Here is a 24,342-nt window from a genome sequence, read left to right as displayed (position 1 = left end):
AACTGCTGCAGATTTTGGAAGCAAATGGAAGCAACATCCCTTCCTCTGTTTCCCTAAAATCATCCTCTTCATCAGGAGGTCAAGGAATGTGAGATTAGGGAGATTGGCGATGGCAGGGTGGATGGAGCCGAAGAGAATATTGTAGAGCTTGTGAAGCACGAGGGTTTCTAGAAATTGGAGGTTACCGACGGTGGGATTTCCCAGAGAGCTCGCCGGAGAAGATGGTGAGGGAGGTGATGTGTGAGTATTAAGATGGCACTAGATACAATCCCACATAAGAGGATGAGATTTCTTTTTCTTTCAAAACCAAAGTAGGAACCTACCCAAGCTTGGATGAAGCATAATTATGAGCCCTGCGACCTAATTGGCAGTAATTATGCCCGCAACCTAATTTTTAACGATAAAAACCACAGGGACTAAATAATTACTTTAATGGAAGTACAAGAAGTATATTTTTACTTTAATTTTATATTAAATATTTTCATAAAATATATAATATAATATAACTTACCTTGGGATGGAAATGATCCTTAAGATTTGAGATTGTTGTCATCGTTTTAGACTAACCACCAAATGAGCTTGAGGAAGTTAAAACTATTATACAGACCTCGGAGACTAATTTTTTGAAACCTCACAGACCAAATAGGACACCAAATACAGGCTCATTTTGCCCTAATCTCTAAATCCCGGCAGAAAATGTCTTACCAATGATAAAAAGAAGTAAAATAGGATTAGTACGACCACAACACTATTATACCCATCCTTAGTTAGGGTCATCATATGATATTCTTGAAATAGAAAATAGTAAAATCCCATTTTTTTATAAAAAAAGAAGAAACAAATGAAAAATGGAAAATTAGTTGTGAAGGTTTTAATTGGAATCATTAAATGGGGTCTCCCACATAACTGGATGAAATGAACATATTATATACTACACTGCAGTTCTAATGATGTACACAAGGATTATAGACTTTCACAAACTCATCTCATCACCCTAGGGAAAACCAGCACAACCAAAAGAGGGTAAAAATAATGAATGAGACAAAAACACTGCCCAACTATAAACTCAATATACATCCCCTCAGATGGAAAAAAGAAGAAAATAAAGAGAAACTTGTTATGTACCTGGTAAATTATACACTAGACCTTCATAACCCACCAACCTCTTTATAAAGCTGAAGCTTTAATGAGTGCATTAGAAAACACATGGTAGAGCCCCAGATGGAAGAATCGAACAGTAAAACGCCCGAAGAAAAACTAACCTCCCAGGAATTTAAACCGGAAAAAAAAAGGAAGAGAGAAGAAAAGGGAAAACAAAAACTATATCACTGAATTCCTATAACTACATACTAGAGAGTAACTTCAATAGGAGCTTTGTTTCTTCATACGCACCTCTCTTGTTTGCATACTCTACATTTCTTCCACAATTGCCGAAGTGGTACTTCATATAGCTGAAGTATTGGTGTGGAAGATGGGGAATGTTCAGTTGTATATTTTCACAGGTTTCTCATACGTGGCACGGTTCTGCAAAACGTTTATGCAATTTGACCGTTATAATATGGAACATTGCTATATAATCTTGTACTCGAATCTAAATTATACTTCAAGTATACTACTCCTGTACTACATTCAGGCATACAAGTAGGCAAAAAGAGAGATTCTAAAAATTATTCGAGGGGCTGGAACATGAATGATAATTTTCCATCGTTGGATGCTCGAGCGATTATTAAGAGTAGATAAATTTTGAACATGCATCCGATGGTTAATAGGGATAGCCTCATTGTGGTGGTCTCATTGGTAAACAAGAGAGAAGCAAAAAAACAGAAAGGGGTCTGTAGTGTTACCATAACTAGCAAGCCTACAAGAGTATTTACTACACAAGGTAACCATAAAGATGGTAAAAGGCCCTCACATGATTGACAGCATAAGATCTCTTGGGAGTGTTGTCTGAATGCTCCAATCCAAGGTACTGTTCCCAAGCACCATAAATGTCTCTCCTCTGTATAATATATTCGTACAGTTCATTACATTATTCAACTAATGAAGTAAACAGCTCAATAGCAAGAAAACGATTGCAATAAGAACAGTTGGTCGAATTTTTGAAGGGCAACTCAAACAGAACAGTTGAGAACAAAAAGTATACTATTGCAATAAGAGCAGTTACCTGAAAACGATTGGAGACCACGTCAGAATCCTGCAGATATTCTGGCCGTCCCAAAGAAAAGAATGCGAACTTCCACTGGAGAATTAAAGTTGGAAAAGCACCCATATCATTATGATACCAAATTAATTTGCATTTCGAAAGAGACATTTCCACAGCATAATTTATATCTAATAATAGTCTACCTTGGAGAATTCCTCATCTGGAACTTGAAGTTTCTTCTGTATGCGAACTTTAACATCAGCCAGCGTCTCGCCTTCATGAATGACCAAGAAAAAGGGTTCTCCAAAGTTTTGAACTTGCTGTTGTCAAAACAATGCATCTTAGAAACTATGACACAAGATGGCTTTAAAAATAAGGGTTCTCATAAAGCTCAAGATAAATACAAATTTCATACCATTTGGTTTTGCGCCGTCTCTTTGCTGAAGTGGTACACATGAATCAAACGATCCTGGGGACCAAGGTTTTTCTCTTCTTCGGGGATCTGATATTTACATAAAAAATAATAGAAGGCAAGCATCAAGTTGTAATAACAAATTGTCCAAAGTTCCTACTCTCTCTGTTAAATGAAATTTGTAAAAATGCAAATCACCAAAAGCATTCAAGAAACAACGCTGTATGTCTGACATCAATAAGACAATATGGATGAAAAAACAATAATTTAGAAGATATGATTATGATGAAAACTCGTACCTCCTCCACACGTAGTGTCCAGTACTGGTCATTTATGTTCTCAATTCTTTCATTATGTGGAAAGATCTGGAAAAGGAAGCTTAGTTACAATTAAAAGCATAGGATTCACTATACATCCAAACCAAGGCTCTAAATGTCAACATAAACTTCACACTAATCACACGACAAAAGCATCAAATATTTGCATAAAGATAAAATAAAAAGAAGGAAAAGATCTCATAATAACTTGATCTGAGAGGAAATCAAATTCCAAGTTCAGCAAATCATTACCTTATAGATCTTATGATAGAAAACTTCAAGTAATCTAAGTTCTGCATCTGGATGAGATAACTCAACCTGTTTCAGGGAGTACTAAGATCACTGACGAATGTGAAAGATTGTAAATGAAAAGAGGAATAATAATATAAAATAACTAGATACTGTTTTCACCCCATCAGAACTTTGATCATCAGGATTCTAAAAGGGATTATTGAAAGATAACAGCACATACCTTTGTTTTAAGTAAATTAATAACATCACCCACGGTACTCTGTTTAGGTAATCTAATATTGTGAATAACCACCTGGAAACAAGTTAAACAAAATTGCTCAAAAGCCGGATAACAATCCAGAAAAGAAAAATTATGCCACAAACTGCTAGCACCTCATCTTTTGTGGCGTGATGAAAAGCAACTTTCAGATTTTTCAGACCTTGCAATTCTGGGAGGGGAATGTCCAAGACTTCATAATACAAAATATCAGACATCTGTCAACATGTAACCCAAATTTCAGTCCCAAATCGTGAAACCAGCCACATATAGAATGGGGAAGGAACAAAAATCCAGAAAAAACTACCTGGTTATAATGTACCAACATATCTGATAAATGATCTACCCCTCGATATTTAATAGGTTGTGGCTTAGGTTGCTGAGAATAGCAGTTATGTGCAGTCAGTCTTATTTTGGACGGATCATCCAGACCAATTCGTTGTGCTACTTTTTCTACGACTTCATCATAAGTATGAACTTTAGACCTACAGAAGAGAAGTTATGCACATTAAACTAAATCAACAATGATGAATCTCCAATGAAACTAGAAAATTTCAGGTGGAATTACTTACAGCTCTAGGCAAAAGTCATCCTCTTTAGGTCTCTCTAAAGTTCGAAAATGAACAACCTAGAGAGCAGAACACCATATAAAAGCATCAACTTGAAGTTTAAAGACCGGAATCATGTAGGAAATGAAAAGCCCAATGTGTATCACTATCATTTTACCAGTGAACCTCAAAACCCAGAAAAAACAATCTTGGTATTGGGGTAAAGGTCATCACTATGTATATTTTATTTGTTACGGATAAACAAAAAGAGCAGCAACAGTTATACACAACAATAAGCTGTCTGAGGAAACTATTTCTCCAATGAAGAAAATTTAAAAGATTTCACGGACCTGTAGTAGTAGTAAAATATCACGAGTGACTGTCATACACTAAATTCAATGCATTCATGAAGATCTGGATTTCCAAAACTACGAGTAACATATCTACTCAGATATCTCTAAGGCCAAAAAATGGATTTTGTGAAGTTAATTCAAGACACAATAATATGAATTTCATTCCTGAGTTTGACGAAGATTTTAATTTAGTTCCTCATGAGTTTGGAGAGAAATAAAGATGGAGGAGAACGCCCTCAAAGAGAGGAGAAACTCAATAACATCAAACATCTGCTGAATTTTGAGAAGTTCAATCAACTATGATAAGGGTAAAGCTAGAGTTGTCTCTAGTTCTAGTTAGTTTGTTGGTTTTTTGGCTGACCTTTTGGTTTATTTTTGGTTTTTTCTTTTGGGGCCGTTTCGACTTTTTTTGTTTGGTTGGTAGTTGGTTTTTGCTTTTCTTCTTTTGGAGGTTGTATCTTGAACACTTTCACTCTTTTCATTGATCAATGAAAAATTGTTTCTTGTTCAGAAAAACTATTATAAGGGTAAAGCTTAAGGAGGAAAGGTTCCTCCAAGAAGCTCTTGGATTCCTCATGTTAGTCCTTTCATGGAACAAGGGGTCTGGATTCCCAGGCCAAGCGATTGGAGGATACAAATATTATCAGAAAATGTGGGCTTTTTAAAGGTATTGGCTAGTTGGCCCTATGTTGAAGAGTCTTCAGTGGAATTCAAATTATGTGGAGAGATAGCTCCTTTAAGGGTGATTAAGATTGTGGCAGGGCCATCTCCTTTCCTATTGCTTTCTCCATGGTTTATGCTGGTCATTTTAGCTCCTTGGAGAAGATTTTAATGTCATGCATCCTAGTAATAAGTCTACCAGTTGTAGATTTATAGCCAACATGATAAAATTCAATAAGTTAAATGGGTTGTTAGAGCTCATCGATATTGCTTTTTCACGTGGTCTAACTTGAGACTTCCACCTACTCCAGGTTGGAAAAGTTTCTTGATTCTAAAGAATGGGCTGAATTTCTAGAATTGTGGACCTGATGCTCCCATATTTCAAAGAAGTGTGGTGAGTGGTTCCTCCTTGTCAGTAGCAGGGAAGAGCTTAGGGCCTCAAAGTTAAATGATAGACCCAAGGTTACTAATGTGCATAGGCATAGGCATTCGAAAGCCAGGGGGGATTGTGTCAACAGGAAGCGTAAGTAATATACCTTGTGGGGTCCGTGGCATATGGATAAAATAATTCCATAGACACTTCGTCGTTGAGGGGTGGATATCTTTTTGGGCACTTGTTATCCTCTGTGAGATGAGGGAGGGATGGGGAGATCTCCAACCTTGAAAAACACCCTGCTATCAAGCAGATTTTGGCAATTACGGATGTTTTTCAATGGGTTTTGAGCTGTATGGATAGATTGGCTTCCCAATTTTAATTCCATGCGAGTAGTTTCATATTTGGCAGCTGTAGAGACTAAGGTCGGAGAGAATCCAATGTTCTGTATTCTCATTATTAAAGTCTATATACATAGACAAATATACAAGGTTGACCTAATCCTATAAGGAGAAGGTAAATGACAAATTAATATTAGTACAAGAATATAAAATATACTAATATATACTCTAACACTCCTCCTCAAGTTGGTGCATATATGTTAATCATGCCCAACTTGTTAGACAAATAATCTATTCAACTTGTGTTCTGTGATTTTTTTTTGATATCATTGGGATCACCTCAGAAGTTACGATTGATTTCTTCTCAGCCAGAATAAAGCGAACTTATTTGAACAAAACGACAGAACCAGACCAAACCATCCGAACCAAACAAAACAGATGAATCAAACGGTTGGAACCAAACCAGATTAGGTGTTTTCTGAAACCAGAAACCCCATGTGCTACCCCACGACAACCCGAGGGGCGAAGGCGACGGGTGGCGACTGGCGGTGACGAAAGCACACGACGACGGCGTTTGGCGGCGAGATGAAACCTACGAACAACAATCGGAAAACAGCTGGCAAATCAGTAAACGGTGGCAGCGACGGCAGTGGTCGGCGACAGCGGCGGTGATTTGTGTTGGATAGCAATGAACAAAACCCTAATGGGCACAAAACCCTAATGGGCACCAAAACCCTAATGGGCACAAAACCCTAACGGGCATCAAAACCCTAACGGCACAAAACCCCTAACGGGCACAAAACCCCTAACGGGCATCAAAACCCTAACGGGCATAAAAAACCTAACGGGCACAAAACCCTAACGGGCACAAAACCCTAATGGGCAAGAAACCTAGAGCTCTGATACCATGTAGAGACTAAGGTTGGAGAGAATCCAATGTTCTGTATTCTCATTATTAAAGTCTATATATATAGACAAATATACAAGGTTGACCTAATCCTATAAGGAGAAGGTAAATGACAAATTAATATTAATACAAGAATATAAAATATACTAATATATACTCTAACAGCAGCAATAACCTTCCTTCGTAGAGATTCTCTCTTCATAAAAAATTCCAAATCCACTTGCCCAAGAGTGCTTGGTTGTTTTGCTTCGGCCCTAGTAACCTGAGGCCGAGACCCCTTCACATTCTTTCCAAACGAAGGTCCAGAAGACAACTGCTCAAACAAAGGCCGGTTAAGAGGAAAGACGAGGCAAAACAGGATGGGGTGGAGCACGAGAGTTTGATTCTGTGGTTGGGTCAACACATAGGTAAGAACAGCAGTCCACGAGTGGGATTGGGGGAGGCAAAAGAATGTGTATGGCCAGCGTGTTCTTCTGCCGCAACTTCAGGGTTTAAACCATGAACTCCGACAAGGACTCTGATGTGATGTTATACCTGATTGCACCTATATTAGGGAGGAGTGTGGAGAGGGAAGTGAATCACTAAAGGAACGAAACCTATTTTCCTCCCTTTTGTAATAAGGACATAGTTATTTGACAAGCTTTTTTTTAAATTATTTTATGGTTTTATGGCTTGAGAGGAAGGATAGAATTTTAGAGAGGTGGAGAGGTCTTAGGAAGATGTGCTGGAGGTTGTTAGGTTTAATACCTCTAAAGACTAGAAAGAGATTTTTTTGCATCCAAGTACCCTCCACATGAGTTACCAATCCACTGGAATGTGTCGACGCTCCATTTGTCAATCGGTAAATGTCTCACCTTAATCCATTTTCCATAAGATGGGACTTTTTGATTTCAAAGATAGGCATCGGAGCTCCATGTTTCAAATTTCAGTTCATAAAGGCCTACAGTGTACTTGTCAACAACTTTAGTGAGGATTTTTGCTTGTTCTTGGTCTTTACTGGTGAAAACAAATAGTGGAGGGAGAAAACAATGAAGGCTTTCCCTCTCTCCAACCTCTCCATCCACCCTGCACTATTCATGGAATGAACTCAGTGGCCCCATTCAACACCTCCAACGATGGACAGAGCCCCACCACTTCTTCACTTGACAACAGTCGAACGTAAACACTACTCCATATAAATCGATACGAGATATAAAGGCTCTAAATAAAAAATCACAAAGACGGTGAAGGATCGAGCCTATTTCATTTCAATTCACTGGTCCTCATTTTCTTGGATTTTTTCTAACATCTCATCCTTACTCACTATACCTCTCAATCATAGATATTACAAGGAAACTAGATATCTAAACTCTAGGGATGGAAAAAATGACAACACAAAGGGATCTTTATGAGAAATCGCAAATCTCGATACCAATGGGGTGGAGGCATCAACAAAATCCTAATATCAGCAGGAGATGATTGATAAGGCTGACATGCCTTTTAATATAACCTTATGTCTAACTACCCACCTCAACCTACCCCACAGGGCCTTAATAACTTACCCAATAACCAACCCACCCACCTCCTACAAGGATATTCTAATACAAAGGGAGAGAAACTACAAACAAGACTTCACGGAAATAACACTGGTCTACAAAATCACGCCTACCTCTCAAGCAACTCTAACATCTTTTTCTATGACACCAACTCAACTCAGACGAACATGAAACCTCCACCTCAACCGAACCGAAAATGATTAAACATAGCCCATCCCATTTATCATATATCACCGAAAAGCCGCCATCACCTCTTTTCTGTAAAACAGCTGGCCTACTTGACCCAAGCAACCTAGCTACCGATCGTAAAAATTCTTTACAATATTGAAGAAAAACACCTTCCTTGTCAAGGGTACCAAGAAATCCACCTCTCTTGTTTCCATTAATCCTAACTAAGATGATTATGTCTCTATCTCATACCCTCTCTGTCTACCGTCCCTCCTTCCCTTCATCAAACACTTCCACTACTCTTCACCCTCCTCTCCCAACTGATTGCCTCTGGTGGCTCCTGATTGGGAGAATACCTCTAGAAGAAAGTTCTGTTGAACAAGAGAAGACGGTCAAGATACAACATCAATCGGTGGATCCCTCTGAATATCTCCATCTAGTTATTCCTTGGCTGAAAGCTAGAGACCCTTCACTACCATGAAACGCAAGCCTTCTATGAAACATAATAAGAGTATTCGTGAGCTATCTTGTCGCAAATCTTTGATAAATTATGAGAAAACCTCCTCATACACAGATGGGCCAATTATTCCTTTATGATTGTTATCTTACGAAATGTTAGAGGTTTTGGCTTTTGGGAGAATCAAGCTCTTATAAAAAACCTTCATCCTAAAACATAATCCTTTTGCTTTTTATAACAAGAAACCTAAGAACTGTACTAAAAGATAATAAAAAATAGAAGCTCCACAGGGTATTGAAAGTCGCAGAGTGGCCTTGCTACCACAATCCAATGAAATTCAACCTTCAATCACCCCGATTCGTCCCTCCTCACACTTGAGAGAATTTGGTACAAGTGTAGCACCATGTAGAGGATATGAATCATAAATTACTCCAAAAATTAACCAAATTGTTGGACATTCCCTTGAAGGACTGCACGCCTGCCTTAGCCTTCTACCAACCACAGTCCTCCCTTTAGGTCTTCCATTAATCATCAGCCTTGGATCCACCGTCTCCATTTATGACCAAAGTCTTCTCTCAAAAACTGGATCAAGAAATCCCTAATCGACTTTGTCGTAAGCTTTCTCATAGTCTAGCTTCAACATAATCACTCTGCTTTTGGATGAAAATCTAAACTTTTGTTGAGAAAACAAAATAATACAAGAGCGGATAAAAAAAAAAGCCCAACAAAAGGGAGTCGAACTAAAAGAACGAATTCCGTTCAAGAAGGACCAAACAAGGAGAGTAATTACAAAAGTCTTTGGACACCGAAGCCCAACGGGAACCATGAAACCAAGTAAGAGCGCGCACGTTCTTCCAAGATCTCTCAACCCTCTAAAAATTTTGTTATTTTTCTCAATCCATAAACCCAAAAGAATCGCAAAGCACCTTGCTTGCCACAAAAATTGACTCCTCTCTCAAGGGACATTGGTTGGACTACCTTTAGAAGGTGCCTCTTCTCTCTCTTCTGCAGCTCATTCAATGACTTCGAATTCTAAATAACAGGGATCTATGGCCCATCCAAATCCAAAGAAAGACCCTAGTTTAAGCAAGAATTATTATATTTATCTTCTCTCTGCACAAAAGAATGGCTCATCGAGGAAGATTTTAATTTTTCTCGATGGTCTTATGAAAATCAAAAGGAGGCCCCCCACCAGTAGCATGCGTTCGTTTAATTCTTTCATCAATCGGGCTACATTAATAGATCTTCCGCAAACTTCTCTATCATCATCAATGGGCACCCTAGGGGAAAGATCTTGGCTTCACAAGGGCTCGTACAAAGTGATTGCTTTAGTAGGCTCTTGTGACAAGCCACCTCCAAGAACTTCATTTAGGGTTTTGGTTGATCGCTTTAGTAACCTCTTCAATACTTGGTATAAATTTGGATGGATTCTTGGTTAACTCAATTGCAAATCGCTAGGGTGCAAAGTTGGTGGCAGGAAAAATTCTTATCTTGAGGTCCACTTGAATGTAAATCACAAGAGATGCAGTTTTCTTGTCCCCAATGGTGAAAAATATTGATAAGAAACTACAATCTTGGAAAAGTTCTCATATCTCCTACTGGCATAGGCTCACTCTCCTACAAGCCACTTTATCAAATCTCTCCATTTATTATTTGTCCTTATCAAATCTCTCCATTTATATGTTTAGAAAACCTCTCCTTAAATGTTGAGAATGGAGCACCTCCCCATAAAGTATCTGAGGGGTTCTTTTGGGAGGTAACCACTGTATTGCTTCCTTTTGGGATCCTATTGTTGACAAGTTTAGACCAAAGCTTGATAGATGGAGGAATTTATTGCTTTCTAAAGGTGGAAGATTGACTCTTGCACTCTCAACTTTCAATAGCCTTGCAGACTATGCTTTCTCTATCTTGAAGGCCCTTATGTGACAAATGAATTGGAAAAGATTGTTAGGAACTTCAACTTTCAATAGCCTTGCAGACTATGCTTTCTCTATCTTGAAGGCCCTTATGTGACAAATGAATTGGAAAAGATTGTTAGGAACTTCTTTTGGAGTAGCGGCAAATGCCACCCTTAAAGACACCATGTTAATTGGGGAATTACTTCTTTGTCGAAGTCCTTTGGTGGGTTGGGATTAGCAAGCTTTAAACAAAAGAATGCATCCCTCCTCCACAAATGGCTTTGGAGATTCACTCAAGAAGAAAATGCATTATGGAGGCAATTGATCACAAGTATATACAGGACCAATCTCCTCGAGTGGAGTCCCCTCCCTCCAAAAGGCAAAGCTTTCAGAAGACCATGGGTGGACTCTTTCAACAACTTCGTCTCCTTCAAGGCAAGCAATGAGCTGAAAATCAGATTTTGGAGAGATAAGTGGTTGGGCTCTTCCTCTTTGGAAGAACCATACTAATCCTCTTCAACATTTCCCTCGAGAAAAAAGCAACAATTGTGGAGTGTTGGAATGACGAACACTGTGACTGGTATTTGGGCTTTAGAAGGAGATTCCGTGACAATGAACTCCTTAGTCTGCTTTCCACAAAGGTCGGGACGCAAAAAAAATTCTTTGGGAAACTTCCCCCAAGCTGTCTCCCCTCATCAACTTGATCTGGTAGTTTGCTTACCCAAAAAAGGTTAAGGTGTTTTTGTGGAGCCTTCCTCATAGAAGTCTCAACACTTATGAAAGGCTCCAACGAAAGCTTCCCTACTAGTCCCTCTCCCCCACGGTTTGCAGCCTCTGTTTAAGAGAGGGGGAGAACTTAGACCACATCTTTATTCACTGTTCTTTTGCCTCCAAGTGCTGGAAGGTGCTGGTTAAGGTTTTTGTATCCCCAGATCAATAGAAGAGTGGTTGCTTGAGGCCTACAAGAGTGGTTCCTAAAAGGCAAGTCAATGACCCTTTGGAGTTGTGCTGTTCGAAGCCTTTTTTGGGGTCTATGGAACGAAATAAACCAGTGTTTTCAACAACTTTTCTTGTCCTTTTGATTTTTTTTGGTCTAGTGTCCAGAGTACCACTTTCATGTAGTGCCTCAATAATAGGAAATTCTTTTGCAATTACAGCTTAAGAATGCTTACGCAAGATTGGGAAGCGATTTTGTACTAGTTCTTAGGAGGGGGCTTTCTCATCTTTTGGCCTTTTTGTGATTAATATATACACTATTTCTTATAAAAAAAGGTCCATTTATTATTTGTCCACCTTTGTTACGCCATCCAAAGTAGTCCAATCAATTGAAAGGCACTTTAGGAACTTTCTTTGGAGAGGTAATATTGACAAATCGGATCTTCATGTCACATGGGACAAAATCCTCCTTCCAATTGAAGGAGGAGGCCTGGGAATTCATAGCTTGAAGGACAAGAATAAAGCCTTGCTTGGCAAATGGACTTGGCATTATCAAAAGGAAAGAACAACTCTATGAGGAGAATCATCGATTCTATGTTTGGTAACACTGCTTTGGAAATCAAATCGGGGAGAGTGACCTTGAACACCTCTTGTGGATCTTGGAAAGAGATCTAGAAACAACAAAACCTTGTACTGGACCGTATGGTTTGTCAGGTTCAAAACGGGGCCTTCATCTCCTTTTAGAATGAATGCTGGCTCCCTGATGTTCCTTTAGTTTCAAAATACCACCATGATGTTCCATTAGCTTCAAGATACCCCCAGCTCTTCTGTATTACTCTCCTAAGACAAGCTTCTTGTTGAGATTTGAGGTTTTTCTTCATTAAGTTTTCAGTTTTTTATTTTTTAAGTTTCTTTCTTTAAAGGTTAGATTTAATTTTATGTTATTTTGTCTTTTAATTTTTCAGTTTTAAGAATAGTACGTTTTTAGGTTTTAAATGTTGTTTTAAGATTTATGTTGGTTACAAAATAGGTCAAAGAATTGTACCCATATAAGGGTGAACTTCCATGAGAAGTTTGTACCACCAAAATATTTCTAACACATATTTGGTACTACCAAAATATTTGTAACACATTTGGAACCATCACATCTTGTACCACATTTTGGTATCACCAACATTTGTACTTTCATTTGTTTATTCACAATTTTATCACTTCAATTTGAAGTTGATTTCTCTTCTATTGATTTCTACTCTCTCACATCCATATTTCCTCATTGTTCATCAAACATTGAGAATTTTACTATTGCTTCAGCATTATTTTTATCACTTTCATTTTCTCAACACTTCTGTCAAGGATTTTTGGGAAACATGTTGGGACTTGAGTCGCAGAAGAAACCTCAAGGATGCAGAGATTATTGAATGGGCTAAGCTCATCCATATATATATCATCCATTCACACAAATCAATTTGAAGCTCTTTGGACATGGAAGCTGGATAGTAAAGGTATATTTTCCACAAAATCTTTACTTATTGATACGTGCAACAAGATAGAAAAAAATCATCCTATTTCAACAGAATCTATTTGAAAAGTTATCCAAAAAAGTTCTTTCTCTGCAAACTATCTCATCAGGCCATCAACACTATGACAAGCTTCATCCCTGGCTGCCTCATTTGTTTATTTCTCTTTACTGGTGTGTTCTTTGCAAAAAAAGATGCAAAATCTCAAAGTCATATCTTTACCTCTTGCTCCAAGACATCCAATTTTTGGAAGGATATCCTATCCTCTTTCAACTGGAAGGTGGCTCTACCAAACAATCCTAGAAGTCTTCTCTTAGACACGCTTGATGGTCACCCATTCGAATGGAAAAAAGCTTCTTCGGATAACATCATTCGGAAGTTTTTTTGGGTTACTTGGATAGAAATGAATCAAAGACCCGTCATCGATAAAGAGCAAGCATATGATATATTTTATTATAATATTATCTACCTTGCTATCTCTTGGTGCAAAATGTCACCGCGCTTTTATTCCTATATTTATGCTTCTCTTTCATCCAATTGGAGAAGTTTCTTGTCAGCCTGTGTTGGATTTATAGAGCAAAAATCACTAATGTTTTCCAATACATGGTTAAAAAGTGATTGTGAATAATAATGGTAGTCAGGGCTGAGCATGGGGAAATCGTAGTAGAGGAGGGGCAGTTGGTAGGTCGGAGTAAAGGAGCTTTTGCTTTCCAATCCTCCAGAAGGCTATTATTCAAACCGGCTTTGTAGGAAGAACCCGCATTGATGGAGATTGGTGGATAATCAATTAAGAGAGAGGAAAAGTAGTTCCAGCAGTAATGATTCTCACTTGATGGAATAAGAAGCTTGTTGCAGCCCCCATTTGTTGTTCAGCTTGGTGATTTCAGAACAATGACTTTTTCGATTAGAGATTTTCTCTGGTCATCTGTCTGAGTTTCCTAAAAAAAGAACTTCAGGTTTAGTGGAGCTCTGAAAAGGGTGTTGAAACAGTTGGTCAGCCATGTGAGGGAACCCAAGGCAAAGACAAGGAGAAGAATCGGTATCGAGAAGTTCTAGAAATGCTAGCACGACTGCCACGATAAAAACTATCTACTTCTATAGAAGAAGTTTTTATTGCAAAGGTTATATTCTTTCAATTTCTTTTTTGCAAACAAGTCTTTACATTTTTTATTTTCAGTGTTTTTCAATCACTTATGAACTTTGAGATAATAACATTGTTGAAAGGTCATCTAATTTTGATCATCAATCGCAAATTATAGAGGTAATTAATCAAGATGAAATACTATAGTCATTATTTAAAACCATCCTTGAAGTTCATTAGAGACTTCATAAATAATAAGAAAGCCTTGAAAGAAAATCAGAAGTTTTCTCCACCAATTATAGTAACCTTCCTGGTAGGTAGAAAATTCAGATCCCTCTTATCAAAAAAGAAAATTCAGATCCCAAAACCCACAACTGTAACACTACATTAAATAAATTAAAAAAAAAGATCACTAGACTAAATCTAATAGGTTTTCTAGATAGATATGTTTCTGTCTTCAAAAAATCTAATTTTCATGCCCAATATCTGCCAAAATGTTGAGAGAAAATCAGCATCCGCTAATCCTACAAGACAAGTAACCTAAGTTGAGCGTTTCTTGTTCATAACAAAATGAAAGGCCCTAGTGTAATAGACTAGATAACAATGTCATCCTTTCAGAATTTTGTACCTGACGATTATGTACATACTCCAAAAATGAAGGAACGTCAGGGTATCTGCATTCTTCACTATCAATAGGAGATTTCTGAAAACAAATAATGTCTCCATCCTCAATCTGCAAAAAAACAAAAGGATGACATACGAGAGCCATTTCAATGATCCAAACGACATAAAATGAGCGAGATGCTAATTACTACCTGACTAAGTCGAAATGAAGTTCTTTTATCTAGGTGTTCGCACATGACACAAGGCTCAAACTTTATTTCCTGATGATCAACAAATAAGCATCTGACTAAGAATGATTTATAGATGAATGAGACCAATTGGGACTACAAAGTTTGAGGAGAGGAAAATCAGAACATATTGTGAACATACCTCAAAAAGTTCAATCTCTTGGTCAGGAGCAAAGCCAGCCATTTTATTTAGTTTTTCCAAAATTTCAATGGGCTTAGTTGAACTCTTCACAAAAAGCCTACCTACATATCTGGCATGGCAAAATATATAGAAATATGTCATCATCCAGAATCAAACGCCAGCAATTAATCACTCAGGGGAAGACCTATAATATACCTTAGCTCTCCTTTCTCAGGGTCATAAAGCTTGAAGAAAAGCAGAATATCATCTTTGTTTTTCTCAGGTGGAACGATAGGATGTAAATCCTGAAGCATGAAAACAAATGAATGCAGGACTTACAGATATTATACATACGAAATGCACACGGATATCTTCCCCAAACCTCCCCTCTTGAAATTGTCAGATTTTATAATTGTATAACTCATGCTATTTACATTATTGAAAAATAACATATTACACCCATGTATCCATGTAGTTTCTAAAATCTGAAATCATGACCTCCTAGCCAAATTCATTTATAATGCTCTGTGGTTTTATTACACCGTATTCATAGATATCTCATTGTATCTATCTCATTGATACAAAGAAATATACAAAATGTAGACATCCATCAAGAATTGATGCTTAAAAAAGCCTTCCAGTTCGTCCAAGATAACTAAGACTATATTTGTAGACTATTGGGAGAAACATTTACACCAGCTAAAAGCTTGCACAAGAACTTTCACAAAAGCTATCAAAAGGGAGGATTCAATGATTTTAAAAATCTACAAATACTGTTATGTTAATTTTTATGATTCTTCTTAGCGGAGCTAAAACACAGACTTATTCCGGGTGAACTAATTTAGTTAGAAAGTAACCATCTTGGATAACGAAAGGACATGATCTATAGATATAACATACCACACTGATACTTTTAAGCCATTTATAAAAAGATAAGATATGATAAGTAAAAGTTGCAAACTAAGGTGGTGTAATTTGCAATTATCAGTTACACAAATACACTTGTATTCATGTTTCAGCGAATACAGCAAATATTAAAACTACTAAATAATATGGGTCATACATGTAACTAACAAAAGGTCCCCTCCCACACCCCCCCCAAAAAAATGTTAGTTTAAAATTTTTGAAATAACTGTTACCAATCCGAGCTCTACTTCCAAGAACAACTTCAGTTCTGCATTATTAGCTTTGTTAGATGCTTCCCTCAACTGTCCAACCTGCATTGGTAAAATTTACCCATTAGCCTGAACTGTACTTGTTAGATCAGAACTATCAGCAAACCATAATGACCAACTACAGCAAGCAGACAAATCCTCGGACTAGGATTCACATCACAGCTATTCTATGCTACAAAAAAGGCATGTCGTGTAAATTATGGGACATTGCAAATATAATTTAAGAATAGAAGAAATTATTACAGATTGTGCCTCTTCCTGCGGGGTCAATGGCCTATTAGGACGATAAGTGTGATTTTGTCGCTTTGCCCAAATCCAATATCGCTGAAATTGAACTGGTATGCCGAACTCCTTGGCAACCTCTTCCTGCAAACCACCACAAATCAAAATGGAAAAGGAAAAGTTATATATACATGAAATACATAATTAATACCGAACAACACATCCTGAAAAGAATGGTAATAAACCAAAACAAAAAGACGAAATTGGAGAGACAAAATGCACAAGGAAGCATTATAAGTAATATACTCAAAGAACTAGTTTTTGAAGCAAGGAATATCGACGAAATCAAACAAAAAACATCATTTGAATAGAAGAACGAATGCCATAAACATGAGTTTTTGTTTATTTTCCTTCTATCAAATGGATGGAAGCAATCATATGCAAAAGAATTTACAACTGTTAGGAGTAGTCACAGGCACATTAAGGTTCCTAAATATGCCAGTTTCTAAAAGTCAGTTGTACCTTGAAAAGATTAAAAGGTATCTGTTTCTGAATGCGGAAACTGCGGACTTTGTCATGATCAACAAGATCAAAATATATACCCTTTCCTATTTGTTCTTGAAGGTCGTCGTCTCGTGCAACCTACCAGCATAAATCAATTGTCTCACAACCATGGTCCATAATAAACTCCCAAAAAATAAAAATAGAAATTGACAATATATATCTACGGGTGTTTGTGCTATATATTTTGATCTAAACCAAATCATAAAAAGTTAAGTTCCTTTATGGTGGACATAAATTCCAACCTGTGGATGATATAAATTACTGAACATAAAAGAGAGTGACAAGTCGTGACCTTGATTATAGCATAGAGATGGGCCTGCGCTTTATATCTTCTCTTATCTTCCTTCTCCTCCTGTTCTTTCTTTAACCTTATCTATATGGTAACGAGAAAAGTCAGCCTGCTTCCACATATTTTCACCTTTGATTAGAAGTCACAAAGATATATCTGAATGAATAAATTTACCCTAAGGTGTTCGGCTATGTCTTTCTCATCCACGTTGCAAATTATTTTGTCTTTGTCACTTTCACGGATGTACACAAGCATATATGCATTAGAATATTTGGTGAACTTGAAGGGAGTGTTGTTGAAGCCGGGGTTGTTCTGTGGCAACTGTCAAACATGATAAAATTTGAATTGAGTTCAGATTAAACATGATATACGAAGTGGACAAGGTAAAGAACTTCTTTAAGGTGAAACAAAACTTTCATTAAGCAAGTTACATCACCTCTTCCTCACCACCATATTGCTCTTCCAGTGCTCTCTTTGTGTCCTCTTTTGTCACTCGCTCATCATCAAATTTGTACCTAAAATAATGAAATTTGAACCAAATAACTGACCAACAATAAAATAAGACTTTTTAAGTGTAGGTTGTGAGACTCAAGAAGGAATCATTCTAGAGTATATAAACCCTTGTACAGGAAAATCCCGAAATAACTACACATAGTTCAATTCTCATAGATGCCCATTATCCTTCACACCATCCTCAAAAAAATTGGCACTATATACAGGAAGAAATAAACCATTGTCAAAGAAGTCTTCAAGCTATTGTCAATGGATCTTAAGATAGGATCTGTTCATAGACAAAACATCAGTGATAATTTTATAATTGTGTGCACGCAACCGCATGATGTTTATAAGAGTACAAATTTGAGTGACAAAGACAATAACTAAAAATTCGCCATGACAATCGTGCATACCACTGATCAGATAAGGTTGGCCGGATAAAAGCATAATAATGCCCACCATGGACACCACCACTATGTACCAACACACTGCATCAGAAAATCAAAACAAGTTAGAGGTTGAAACTTCATATTTAACAGTCAATGCAACCATATAAAGAAAACTAAAAATATGAGGAACAAAATATGGAATATAAGTAAATCCAAGTAGATCACGTCCATCCATCAAAGCCATTAAAAGAATGGCATTTTATTGTTCCTCTCAGATGTAAATGCATGGAAAAAAGATCAAGCTTGACACTGAGTTTAGTTTTAGATTGCTCTATTTCATAAACAAAGGTGACGGCCAAAGGGACAAACATTTATTGAGGTCAATTATATTCTACTTCTTTTTTTAGCACAGAAAACTATTGTATTCTTCTTATAGTAAACCAAAACTCAATTAAGTTCAAAAGAGTACAAAAGAGGGGGGGGGGGGGGGGGGGTGGGATGAGACACAACCAACTTTTCGATCTAAAACTTTTATGTTAGCTTTCTGGAAGTCAAAGAACCCATGGAAGGTGAATAATTTAACTTGCGTGTATTTTTTGGAAAGATCCAACAGGATCAGTAGAGTTAAATGTCCTTCAAAATGTCCTTCTCGATCTTTAAACCTGCCCTGAAAATAATATGTTCCATGAGCAGAAATTTATGGAAGGCTTTGTTTCGAAGTCTTTAGATATTCTTCAGTTCTTCATTGGAAGGCTGAAAATAATATTTCCCATCTTCTTTGTGATTCGTGGCCGAAAGGGGGAAGCGGAAGTCTCTTTTGGTGTGATGTTGCAGATTTGGCAGGTCTTTCTTCGGACTGTTGGTGTTTGCAAGGCGATTTCAACGTGGTCAGATGCATTGCAGAGAAATCTAGTGGTAACAGAATCACAAAAATCATGAGATCTTTCAACTCCCTAATTGAAGATATGAGGCTCCTTGATGTTCAATTGAACAATGGCATATATACTTGGTCCAACCTTAGAGAGCAACCCACTTCCCGTCGGTTGGATCACCTTCGGGTCTCTCGAGGTTGGTTCAATACTTTCAAAGACGCTTCTCTTCACGTGCTTTCTAGAAGTGCTAAGATCACTTCCCCCTACAATTCATCTCCGGCAGTCAGAAATAGGGGTCGTCCCCCTTTAGATTGGAAAGTATACGGCTGTCCCACCCAATTTCATGGAAAATGTGGAGAGTAGGTCTAGCTACTCTTTCATGGAGAGGTTGCAAGACCTGAAGCATCACTTGAAGGAGTGGAATAGAACTACTTCCGGTTTCCTTGAAGGGGAGAAAGCTTCTTTGCTGCACAAAATTGATCTCATTGATAAGGAAGAAGAGCTGGGCACATTGACTGCTGCCATGGCAAATGATAGACTTTGGCTGAGAGCTTCTTTGTTAGAGGTGAAAGATCAGATACGGTGGTGGTGGGCCCAAAATTGCAAGCTGCAATGGGTCAAAGAGGGGACGAAAATACAATCTTCTTTGGAATTATGCAGCTAGAGCCCTCCTTTGGAATATTTGGGTGGAAAGAAACCATAGAATTTTTTAAGATAAGTCTTCCTCTTTTTGATAATTTTTGCAATACTGTTCAGTTACACACTTCTTGATGTGCCTATGTGGTGCCATAGGCATAGAAAATTCTATTGGAATTATAGCTTCTCAATGATTATGCAAGATTGGAGAGCTATTCTTCAGTAGTTTTGTTGGGAGGAGGAACTGTTCCTCCTACCCTTAAGCTGTTTTTGTTCATTATCCAAAAAAAGAGAATGAACAAGAGATTCTGGGTTTTAAACTCTTTGTACAAAGAAAAGGTTGGACGATTTTGAAGGTATGGATTGGTCTCTATGGATCAACAGGATACCTCTGTTATGGAGGCCCCTTTAAGCGAGGAGGAAGTGCACAATGCTATAAAAAATTTGGCAGATCTAAAGTCTCAGGGTCCTAACAGGATGTCCAATGAATTTTTCAAAAAATCAGCAAACATCTTGAAATATGCCTTAATCAAGGTGTTCCAAGAATTTTTTCCGAAATGAAATTATCAACCGAAGCACAATCGAGATATGCTTGTGCCTTATTCCCAAGAAGCAGCTGAAGGCTAGTAAGGTTAGTGATTTCCGCTCGATTAGCTTGGTCACCTCCCTTTACAAGATTACTGCTAAAGTCCTTGTGGAGAGACTTCGCAAATCCGTTGAATTGCAGTGACTCCCATGCCGCTTTTGTGGAAGGAAGGAATATTCTAGATGCAATTTTGATAGCTTCCGAGGCAGTTAGGGAGTGGAACGCGAAGAAGAAGAAAGGATTTCTCTTGAAGCTAGACTACGAGAAGGCTTACAACGTGGTAGACTGGAGCTTGTTAGCAGTTGTGCTAGAAAAGAAAGGTTTTGGGGTGAAATGGCATCGATGGATCCAAGGTTGTACAGTTTCAGCAGATTTCTCCATTTTCATTAATGGTAGACCAAAAGGGAAATTTTCTGCTCAAAGAGGCTTGAAACAGGGTTGTCCTCTCTCCTCTTTCCTCTTTACGTGATGCTTTCAGCCGTCCTATTCACATTTGTCATGAGAAAAAGATCTTGAAAGTCTTCCTCATTGGGTCAGAAAATGGCCTTTGAAGTACCTTTAATACGTCAGTCGCCAACACGATTATCTTTAGGGGGAAGATAAGGAAGACCTCATGGATTGGTGGGGAGTTATCTCTCTGTTTGTTTATACTGCAGGCTTCTCTTTGAATTTGGCTGACTTCTTTATGGGTTTAAACATCGATGATTCTGTTTTGCTTGAGTGCAAATTTAATTGGAGTCTCCCTTTTTGTTATCTAGGTTTTCCTCCTGGAGGAAATGCCAAGTCGAAAGGCTTTTGGGAGTTGATGGTGGACAAGTTCAGTGGCAAGCTTGCTAAATGGAAAAACCTCACTCTCCAAGGGAGGTCGATTGACTTCTCTTCCTCTTACCCATAGTGGTCTTACCATTGGTTCTTTCAGACAACGGACAATGCACTGTGCCCTCCTTAAATGGCTTTGGAGACTTACTCAAGAAGACAATGCACTGTGCCCATGGATGGCTGACAAGGTTGCAAAAAGGTGCTATCAAAGGTCAGCCTTGATTTAAAATAGCAAAGAACACAAATCTCTTCCTCAACTTTATGTCCTTTAAGGCAAATGATGGCCACAAGATTCGTTTTTGGAAAGACGTTTGGGACTGAGACCACCCTTTGGAAGTAGCTTTCCCGGATCTTTTTCTACTTTCAAATAGGAAAGAAGACACAATTGCTGGCTGCTGGAACGAAGAGCATCGGGGTTGGGATTTGGGTTTCAGGAGTAGTCTTTTTGACCGAGAATTTGATAGCTGGTTGGGGCTGATTTCTCGATTAGACACTACGCATTTGAGGGAACCTTCGAATAGGCTGATTTGGAGTACTGAAGGGTTCTTTTTTTACCAAGTCTACTTTCTTCAGACTGCTAAAACCGTGACAAGTCATTTAAACCTCTCTCCTCTCTTCCAATTGGAAATCAGTTTCCCAAAAAGATTAAGATCTTCCTTTGTTCAGTGGCTCATAGAGGGATCAACACCAATGACCCCCTTCAGAGGAAATGCAAGACCTGGTCCCTCTCCCCCTCCATTTGCCAGCTCTGCAACAATGAAACAAAATCCCTCGACCACATCTTTCTGCACTGCCCCACCACTCAATCAAAGCTGTTGAGCGAATGTTTTTGGCATCTTCAACAAAAAAAACCTTTGTTTACTTAAGACAGTGGATGACTAGTTAACTCAATCCTTGGAGGGAAGTCACTTCAAAAATAGGAAAAAAAACCTATGGAATTTTGCAACTGCAGCGGTTTTAAAGAATCTTTGGCTTGAAAGGAGCCATTGAATTTTTTAGAACACTTCTTTTGAGTTGCCTATTTTATGGACAACTTACTACTTCGAGGTGGTGCTATACGTATAGTAAATTCTTTTGCAACTACTACCTCTCTTCGATCCTTCAAAATTGAAAGGCCCTCTTGTTTTAGTTTCTTTAGGAAGGGCTTTCCTCAGTCCCTTGCCCTTGGGTTGTTCTTTTTTGTGTGATTTATACATCTCTTAAGTTTCCCATTGGAAAAATAAAAATAGGGTTCCATAGATGAATGTAGTCCAATCAATAGTGTAGTAGTATTTGGATAGAGAGAAATTGGCACTTATTTGAAGGCAAAAGGCTCTTTGGGGGAAATATTTATTCTTAAACTAAATGTGGGTTCTTGGTTTGCTATGTCAAAACGATTATGCAAGTTACTTTTTTTATACTGATTCTTGTTGGAAAGCTTGTTTTAGAGTTATGTTTAAGATTGTGTCATTCCTATCTTATTATTTGTATTTTTCGCATTGGGGATTTAGTTTCATTCATAAATGGAGTTATAGCGTTTGTAACTTGTTTTAATGAAATATTAATGAAAACTTGTGTTTTGTAAAATTAAATTTGTAACTCCTTTTGACAATTTTTTGTAGCAATGTACAACATACTGCTTCTTGGTGGTGTATTAATTACGGAAAATTCTTTTGTAATTACAACCTTTCCTCGTTCATGAGCAGTTAGAAAGCGTTTCTCTAGTTTCAGTTGGGTGAGGTACCCTCTACCCCAGCCCCTAGCTTGTTTCCCCTTTTTTGTTGTTATTAATGAAAGTCAATTATCCAAAAAAAAATATTTAAAAGTCCATTAGGAAGGTGGCCAGTAAACATGAGTCAGAAAAGAAGTCTACAAGAATACAGAGATCAAGGTTCAAAGTAAAAAGATGGTCACAAAACACCTTGGTTAAAAACTTCAACGCAAAGAAATAGCAAAGGCAATACCTGTGAAGTGTGTAAAGGTTGCGAACGGTTCTATCTGCTTCAGGCGATAAATACTTGCCATTCTCCCTATCAAGGTCTAGTTGAAGAGGAAACTCGTAGCGGTCATTTATCTGCAAGCCAAAATCACTTTAATATATAGTTCGATTCAAAACAGCTAATTGGAAATTTGGATTCAAGAGGTTAAAGTTTATATATATATAATACTAATGAGAGATAGGAAAAGAAAATAAATGAAGGAAAAAAGAAAAAAGACACTCGAGTGTATAATGCAGATTCAACGAAAACACATCTTGTCTGTCAAGACAAATCACCTTTTCCATTTATCAATTTTTTGGAATGGCCTAGTTGGTTGGGCCCATAAATCCAAAAGTTTGGAACGAAAGGTTCCTGCACATATATAAAGTTTAAACCAAAGCTCTGAACTTTACGTACCGACCAACTTTGCTGCAATGTCGCCGCCAACCATCGCCAACCAACTACACTGCCAAGGTTTGGGTTTTTTATTGCAATATATATGCACATATATTTTTTTTAGTACAGCATGTATGGCGGGAGATCGAACTCACACCTTCTTGGTTGGAGATATATGTCAATTTCAGCTGAATTATGCTCGCTTTGGCAATATATATACACATATTATCTAAAATCATTTTTAAAAAAACATGTCCCTGACGTGTCCATTCCTATATTTTTAGAAATTGGCGCGTTGCTGTGTCCATGTTGTGTTCTGGCCGTGTACGATGTCCTGTCCTTGCTTCTTAGGAAGTATGTTGTAAACCATTTCTAAAAGAATCAAAAGTTGAAGAACTCTTGAAGCACACTTCCATAACGACTTCACTCTGCCTTTTAAAGACCAGCCATTTAACACTTCAAGCATCAAATCTCCAATCGAATTATGCAAGTGGCGGGGGATATCAAAATAATTTAGCAAAAACCCAGCCTTTGGCAGTAAACTCAATGAATGAAGATGTGGTCTAGGCTTACTTCATCTCATTCACAAAGACTACAAATGGAAGGTGAGAGGGACAACCCCAAAACTTCTTTTGCTTCATGTGTGTTAAGACTCCACAAAAAGACTTTCATCTTTTTTTGTCTTGTATGGGACACCGGACATTGAACTTCCAAATTGCACTAATTTGAGGGCAAGACAACTTCTGTGAAGTGGAAGGTTGAATTTGTGGTAAAAGTTCCTGAAGCATTCAAAGACGAAGCAACTCTATCTTCAC

At 37.8% G+C, this 24,342-nt stretch overlaps 1 protein-coding gene across 2 annotated transcripts in view; it reads right to left on the bottom strand.

Moving 5' to 3' along the window:
• Window positions 1-907: 907 nt before the first annotated feature.
• UBP12 (ubiquitin-specific protease 12) overlaps window positions 908-24,342 on the bottom strand; it is a 31,764-nt gene continuing 8,329 nt past the window's right edge. For both annotated transcript variants that reach the window (XM_022295661.2, XM_022295662.2), the window contains exons 10-32: window positions 23,117-23,226; window positions 18,285-18,359; window positions 17,813-17,891; window positions 17,551-17,697; window positions 17,380-17,460; window positions 17,046-17,165; window positions 16,545-16,667; window positions 16,266-16,343; window positions 15,343-15,431; window positions 15,148-15,256; window positions 14,970-15,038; window positions 14,783-14,887; window positions 3,953-4,008; window positions 3,688-3,865; window positions 3,497-3,598; window positions 3,345-3,416; window positions 3,125-3,190; window positions 2,855-2,920; window positions 2,559-2,645; window positions 2,347-2,463; window positions 2,165-2,239; window positions 1,913-1,999; window positions 908-1,524 (exon numbers count right to left, since the gene is read on the bottom strand). In XM_022295661.2, the coding sequence (XP_022151353.1) occupies window positions 1,483-1,524; window positions 1,913-1,999; window positions 2,165-2,239; window positions 2,347-2,463; window positions 2,559-2,645; window positions 2,855-2,920; window positions 3,125-3,190; window positions 3,345-3,416; window positions 3,497-3,598; window positions 3,688-3,865; window positions 3,953-4,008; window positions 14,783-14,887; window positions 14,970-15,038; window positions 15,148-15,256; window positions 15,343-15,431; window positions 16,266-16,343; window positions 16,545-16,667; window positions 17,046-17,165; window positions 17,380-17,460; window positions 17,551-17,697; window positions 17,813-17,891; window positions 18,285-18,359; window positions 23,117-23,226 (2,133 nt within the window). In that variant the 3' untranslated portion in view covers window positions 908-1,482. The remainder of the gene's footprint in view (window positions 1,525-1,912; window positions 2,000-2,164; window positions 2,240-2,346; window positions 2,464-2,558; window positions 2,646-2,854; window positions 2,921-3,124; window positions 3,191-3,344; window positions 3,417-3,496; window positions 3,599-3,687; window positions 3,866-3,952; window positions 4,009-14,782; window positions 14,888-14,969; window positions 15,039-15,147; window positions 15,257-15,342; window positions 15,432-16,265; window positions 16,344-16,544; window positions 16,668-17,045; window positions 17,166-17,379; window positions 17,461-17,550; window positions 17,698-17,812; window positions 17,892-18,284; window positions 18,360-23,116; window positions 23,227-24,342) is intronic.

Source organism: Momordica charantia (assembly GCF_013281855.1).
Source record: "Momordica charantia cultivar OHB3-1 chromosome 5 unlocalized genomic scaffold, Mcharantia_2.0 BLBB01000005.1, whole genome shotgun sequence".
In the NCBI taxonomy this organism is placed as follows: Eukaryota; Viridiplantae; Streptophyta; class Magnoliopsida; order Cucurbitales; family Cucurbitaceae; genus Momordica; species Momordica charantia.
The sequence above is the reverse complement of the archived record's forward strand: the minus strand, read 5'-3'. Positions and strand labels throughout refer to the sequence as shown.